Genomic DNA, 6,377 nt, shown 5'->3' with positions numbered 1-6,377 from the left:
GTTCGCCGACTGCCTGCCAATGGACATCGCTTCAACGTCGAGCGCCTAATCAAGCTGATATCAGTGGATCCATAGAGGGTGAGGAGGGCAGCGATCAAGAACTGCACGGGGGCACCACGCATGGCCGGCCGGCTGGTCTCACCCGCACGAATAAGCATGACAGTGATGGTCTAAGGAACAAAGGTTAGTTTACTCTATATCTAATTTTGATTGTGCCTTAGCTATATTTTTTGACATTAGATTAATTTGTGACTATAAAACTACAGAAGTAGGATGAATTTTAGAAGTTACAAACATCAATAATTAATTAGGATATTTCCAATTATCCATTTGTACTTGGAAGACATTTGTACTTGGAAGACATGAATAGGAAAAGAGCTAATTCATCAAAAATAATAAAGCCAATTGGTTAGGTCCAATGTGAACATCATGCTTATAGTCTAGCCCCCTCCATGCCAATTTTCTAACTCCGTCCCTGGACATACTGCTGTCCACCATCACCCGTGCCTTGTGTTACGCTGCCGCGCCGGCTTGCTCTAGCCACTTCCTTCGTTGTCGATGTGCCGCCGTTCCGACCATCACTCTACTAGCCCTCTTTTTCGGCTTGGTGCCTCCCCTCGAGTCCCTGTTACCTGCGACGACATGGGCCTCGCCCAGGTGCTGTGGTCGGCCACGTCACTCCCGTCCACACCTCGCGTTCTTTGTTAGGAAAATTGAAAGACGTTGTTGCCATTTTCAGGAAACTGCCGTTTGTCATACCCGCAATTTTATTATCATGATGTCTATATTAAAAGGCCCCGAATTTGAGTTCCGCCCCGGGCCCTGAAATCTGCCCTGTGCAGACCTCTAGAATCTAGACTAGACTGTGGTCTGTGTCATGTGTGTCAGTGTGTGCAAGGCCGCATGCCCGCATCCGAGGCGATACTGCCGCGCCAGGGACTAGCGAAGCTACAGAGGCAAAAGATTTGCTGCTGACCTAGATGTAAGGCGTCGATTTTTTTAAAACAGTTGGTCTGGTAATTCTTATCTTCTTACCTTGTATAAAAAAAGAAAATTAGAGGGAACCCTTTTTGGAATTACTACTTTTTCCTCCTCTTGTTCCTCCGCATGACGCACGGGTAGCAACAGTAAATATATAATTGTGAGATGCGATGATGAATAAACACATATTTTATTTGGAACGCTTGGAAAAGGTTAAAGGGTGTAACCTTCTGGTCTCATACTTCTTTGTCATCCCATACCCAAAGAATGGAGTTTTTTTTCAGAAAAACTTTCAATCTATTCATCTTTAATCATGCAGTACAACGAACATCAGAAATAAAAAATTTATCCAGATTCATAGACCATCTAGCGACGACTAGAAGCACTGAAGCGAGCCGAAGGCGTGACGTCGTCATTGCCGGAGTCGGACACAACTTGTTGTAGTAGACAGTCGGGATGTTGTCGTGCTAAGGCCCCATAGGACCAGCACACCAGAACAGTAACCGTCGTCGATGAAGAACGACGACGACGACGACGACGAGAAGAACGACGAGATTCGAGTAAATCCACCAAAGATAGATTTGCCGAAGACACACCTCCACACGCCCTCCAACAATGCTAGATGCACCGCCAAAACGGAGGCTAAGCGGGGAGACCTTTACTTCATCTTCAGGAAGCCGCCGCCGTCTCACCTTTCTGAACAGGACACAAACCCTAACAAGATTGAAAATTAAAAGATCAAAAACAGATCCCTCCCACCGGTCCTTGCCAGGATCCACCGCGCCTCAATGGTCCTAGGGCCACCGGAGACGAGACGGACTTGTGCCGGCGCCGGCGAGAGGCATGAATCCTAACTTTCTTTCTTGGAGAAGAAGAAGATTATTGGCTAAAAGAATGGAGTTTGTTTTGACTAGGACAGCTCGTTTTTAAATTATGCACGTACAACACATAACACCACTTATTGGTTACCACGCAGACCGTTTATACGATAAATGTGCAACAAAACTTCAAGTAAGATAAGGAGTAGCAGGAGAAACTTTCATTACAGTAGAGGTTTCATCGAGCTATAAAGAGCCAGTTGTGTTTCTGTTATTCATTCTCATCATCATATTAAACAAAACTTAAACATGGAGTTTGTGATCTCAAACTCACATGCACCCTTGTGAACAGTAAAAAATAAAAATAAAAAATTGAAAATTTATTTATTTGTTTTGTAAACAAGTATTGTTGGATGTTCTACATACAGTGTAAACTTTTGTGAATAAAAAATAATTTAGAAAAAAACCAATGCTCCGATTTTTTTAATATATTTTGACTTGTTGTATTATTTACTAGGAGCGAACCAATTTGTGGTTAGATGGTTAGAGGACTGTAGTATCCCCAGCCCACTAGGGTTCAAATCCTGATGCTCGCATTTATTTCTGGATTTATTGTGCGTGTGTGTGTTCATAGGGGCGAGTGTATGCGTGTATATATGAGCGCTTGTATCTAAAAAAATATTATTTATTAGGAGGAATACAACCATCTTCCGTTCTTTTCCAATAAACACAGGAAGTGAGGCTTAAAATGTCATCTCGTGTTGGTAATTTAATTTCAGTTTAAAATGTCATTTCATGTTGGTAACTTAATTGTGGTAAGGGAGACCGAAGCTAGCGATCAAGCTCCATTTTATAGGAAGTCCTAGCTCAGCCCTGTTTCCAAATATTCATCACTAATTTATGTTTTACGAGCCGACGTCGGAGATGCCTACAGTGGCTGCAAATTCTTCGCTGGATTTAACTGGTGTTACCATGTCCTTCGATTTAACTTGGGTTACCTTGTCCTTCCCATTACATAACCAAAATAGCGCAGTACTAGTTCAGAGAGTCGAACTTCTAAAGACATGCTAAATCAAGGGGGGCGACGAGTCGGGCCGCGCGGCGTCGAGGCGCGGCCTTATCCTGAGAGCGGCGCACTTCTACACCGCCGTCGTCTTGTTGGCCTTCCCGTCCGCCTCCGCTGCGCGCTTCGCCGCGGTCAGCTCGGTCTTGGCGCTCTCCAGCTGCACCCGCAGAGCAGAATTCTCCTTGTCCCGCGCCGCCAGCTTCTTCTCCAGCTCCAGCGCATAGCCGAAGGAGAAGGACGCGTAGTTCGCGGCCTGCACGTGCGGGGGGTGCACGGAAAACACAATGAGACCGGACAAATCACATGCCACTGCTAATGGATGGACGATTTGGTCGCAGCATACCTGGAGCATTGCGGAGTAGCTCGACGCGACGACGTCGGAGGGACTTGCAGCGGCGAACCCACGCTCCCGCGACGGCGTGGTGATGCACTCTAGCACCTTCTTCGCGGCCTCCCAGTCGGCGCTGTCGCCGTCGTGTGTGTCGGGCACGGGCAGGTGCCGTGCCTTTGGGTCGAAACCAGGCGGGGCACCCAAGCCGGACGCGGAGGCCGAGCAGCCATGGGCAGCATGGGGCGTGCTGTGCTCAGGGACACCGTCTTTTGAAATGGTTGCCTCCTCGTGTTTCCTCTTTTTCAGGGACACCGTCGGTTCGCCGTCCGGCTCAGTTTTCACCTTGGCCGCGGACGAATCCATGCCTAGCTCAAAACTCATCAGTAACTTATCTGCTCACTCGATAGTCGACACAGGAACCAGTATCGCGAGTGTGAGAAGCGAGACAGGAACCAGTATCGCGAGTGTGAGAAGCGAGTTTACCTTTGGCGCCGGGCGGTGGTGAGGCGACGTTGGAAGAGAAAACCGCTGCAAGTCTGGAGATCAACCGCTGTGCCGTGTGCGTCCAGTAGCTTTGCCACCGTTTTCTTTTGCTGGGTTGTGAGCGCTGGAGCTTCATCACGGGCTATCCAGGAGCGCTTGTACTTCGACGGCCGCTCGCCCCAAAACACGGGACACGACCATGGCTCCGGCGATGTCAGGAAGAAGAACCTGTCCTTCCACGTCTCTTCGGATCCCGAAAAATACCACCCTTTGAAGAGCGCACAGCCGTCGTGCTTTGCCCGGAAGCCGTACCGACCGGACGTGTATGGGCACAGCGAGAAAAAGTAGCAGAATACGTCCCTCGATGGCTGCACGCCGGCGTCGTGGCAGAGCACCACGAATCCCACAAGGACGCGCCACCCGCTAGGCGTGAGCTGGCCCGGCGCGAGGCGAAAGTGGGTGAGCGCCTGGGAGAAGAAGCTGTGCAGTGGGAAGCGCACCCCGGCCTCCAGCGCGTGCGCGTACAGGGACACGGCCCGCTCAGGAGGCGGAGTGAAGGCAGCCCCGTCGCCAGCGGGGCGCGCGGTGTAGGCCGTCGGCAGGCCGTGCTTCCTGCACAGGGCGTCGACCGCGTCCTGGGTACGGAGAGACGAGATCACCCGATAGGCGGCGGCGGATGAGGAATCTATACCTAGGAAAATATCAGTAAATTATCTGCTCACTCGAGAGTCGAGAGTCGATGCTCGAACAGGAACCAGGTATCGGGAGTGTCAGAAGCAAGTTTACCTTTGGCGCCAGTAGAATCAAGGACAAGCCCGGGAGGTGATGAGGCGAGGTTGGGAGAGAAAGCCGCTGCGAGTTTTGTATCAGAGAGGTAAGTCCGGAGATCAACCGCAGTGCCGTGTGCTTCCAGTAGCTTTGCCATCGTTTTCTTTTGCTGGCTTGTGGGCAATGCATCACGGACCATGCTGTAGGACTTGTACTTCGACGGTGGCCCGCTCCAAAGCACAGGGCATGGCCATGGCTCGGGCGAAGTCAGGAAGAAGAAGAGCTCGCGGTCAGTGAAGAGCTTGCGGTCGTTTTCCTGTAAAAAGAGCTTGCGGGCGTGGTACTTTTCTTCGAAGCCGTACCAGCCATTGACCCTGAATTCGACCAGCGAGAAATGGCAGAGGGATACGTCCATCGATGGCTGCACGCCGGCGTCGTGGCGGAAGTGGATTTTGTCTAACTCGTTGCCCGCACATCTTATATCTCGGCCGCACATCAGCCATGCATGTCACATCACTAGGTCCACTATGCTGTCAGATCTGCAAGGTATCTCTGGTGTAATAGACTCCCGAATAGATTGATGCTGGTGTATATGAGCAATATTCCACCTGACGCATTGTATTGTGGGGCCAAGCTATAAGATTCGATCCTACCCTATTGTACAGCATGCACCATTCCGTCTGCTTCTCCTATTAGTATTATCTACCGCGAAGATTACATGCTAAATAGCATCCCTTGACGTGAGTACTAGTCGTAAGTTTAAGTAATAGTACTGTACTAATTTTTACACGTGTATATTAATTTATTTATTCACAAGGATTAAATATCCGATGCAAAAAAGTTCTTTGTGGTGAGCAAGTAACCTACCGGGACTGTTGGTAAAAAAGGACCTCATGAGCCTTTACAGCGTGGAGATTCGATTGCAAGGAGTCGTCCGTTGCATTACAAAAAGTTCTTTGAAGTTGCCAAAAAACGTTTACACAGGGAAACAAAAGTGTACACTACATAATGACTCAAGAATCTTTGAGACTACAGTTTAAAAAATTAACTAATCCATCGGCGGGGCACAGCTAGCACGTCACCAGTATGCTGCGGCTGGCAGATGCTCACCTCCTCAACACAACATTGCACTACAAATAGAAATGTCTTAATATATTTTTAATATATTCTGTAAATATAAATTTCTTAATTTAGTTATTGGGTTGTTTCCCAAATCCCTAGTGAAAAAACTTACCAATCGATATAACATTAAAGTTCTTCATGGTCGGGTGAAAGAGACCCAACTTCGAGCACATATGGCTGCTATCTCTAAACTTCTTTGTGGTCGACCATAAAGAGACCGGAACCGACGATATAAAGTGCACATCGAAGGTTATATGGGACGTACTGTCCAGTGATGAAAATATCACAATAATTATGAGGTTGTTTTCCCAATCCCTAGTGAAAAAACTTACCAATCGATATAACATTAAAATTCTTCATGGTCGGGTGAAAGAGACCCGCCTTCGAGTATATATGGTTGTTATCTTTAAAGTTCTTCACGGTCAACCATAACAGGACCATAACCGAGGATATAAAGTGCGCATCGGCGGTTATATGGCACATTCGGTATGGTTTCCGACCTTTGGTTCTGTCTCACACTTATTGTGATATTGTCATCACTAAACACTACATCACATATGGTATATGCATGATACGAGTACACTCAATCCATGTCAGGCTGGTCATAAAATTAAATGCATTTTTCTAAAATGTTGTATGTGAGACATGAGATCCAGAATTTGAGGAGATTAGCAAGGCAGCACACATACCACATCGTAATTCATACACCATCAGTGCTGACCGCACCAGAAAAAAAAGCCTCACCCCCAAATCCAACACAGCAACACAAAAAATCTTAAGTAATAAGTACGTGCGATTGATGGTCAAG

General features: G+C 47.8%; 1 protein-coding gene and 1 pseudogene across 1 annotated transcript; both read right to left on the bottom strand.

Annotated features, from left to right (window-relative positions):
* Nucleotides 1-2,771: 2,771 nt before the first annotated feature.
* Nucleotides 2,772-3,592, bottom strand: LOC125525199 (annotated as a pseudogene).
* A 63-nt stretch (nt 3,593-3,655) lies between these two features.
* LOC125518441 lies at nt 3,656-4,862 on the bottom strand. The gene is made up of 2 exons (XM_048683278.1): nt 4,466-4,862; nt 3,656-4,370 (listed from the first exon to the last, which is right to left on the bottom strand). The coding sequence occupies exons 1-2, from the start codon at nt 4,860-4,862 to the stop codon at nt 3,676-3,678; spliced, it is 1,092 nt and encodes a 363-aa protein (XP_048539235.1). The 3' UTR covers nt 3,656-3,675.
* Nucleotides 4,863-6,377: the final 1,515 nt, after the last annotated feature.

This window comes from Triticum urartu, chromosome 7 (assembly GCF_003073215.2).
Source record: "Triticum urartu cultivar G1812 chromosome 7, Tu2.1, whole genome shotgun sequence".
NCBI lineage: Eukaryota > Viridiplantae > Streptophyta > Magnoliopsida > Poales > Poaceae > Triticum > Triticum urartu.
Note: the sequence above shows the minus strand (reverse complement) of the source record. Positions and strands in the feature narration are given on the sequence as shown.

What these genes read in the sequence shown, in the direction of transcription:
- LOC125518441 (XM_048683278.1), bottom strand. Translation starts at nt 4,862, where the DNA reads ATGGACGTATCCCTCTGCCATTTCTCGCTGGTCGAATTCAGGGTCAAT. An exon ending in TGATTCTACTGGCGCCAAAG is followed by an intron (nt 4,371 to 4,465) that starts GTAAACTTGCTT and finishes ATATTTTCCTAG; the next exon opens with GTATAGATTCCTCATCCGCC.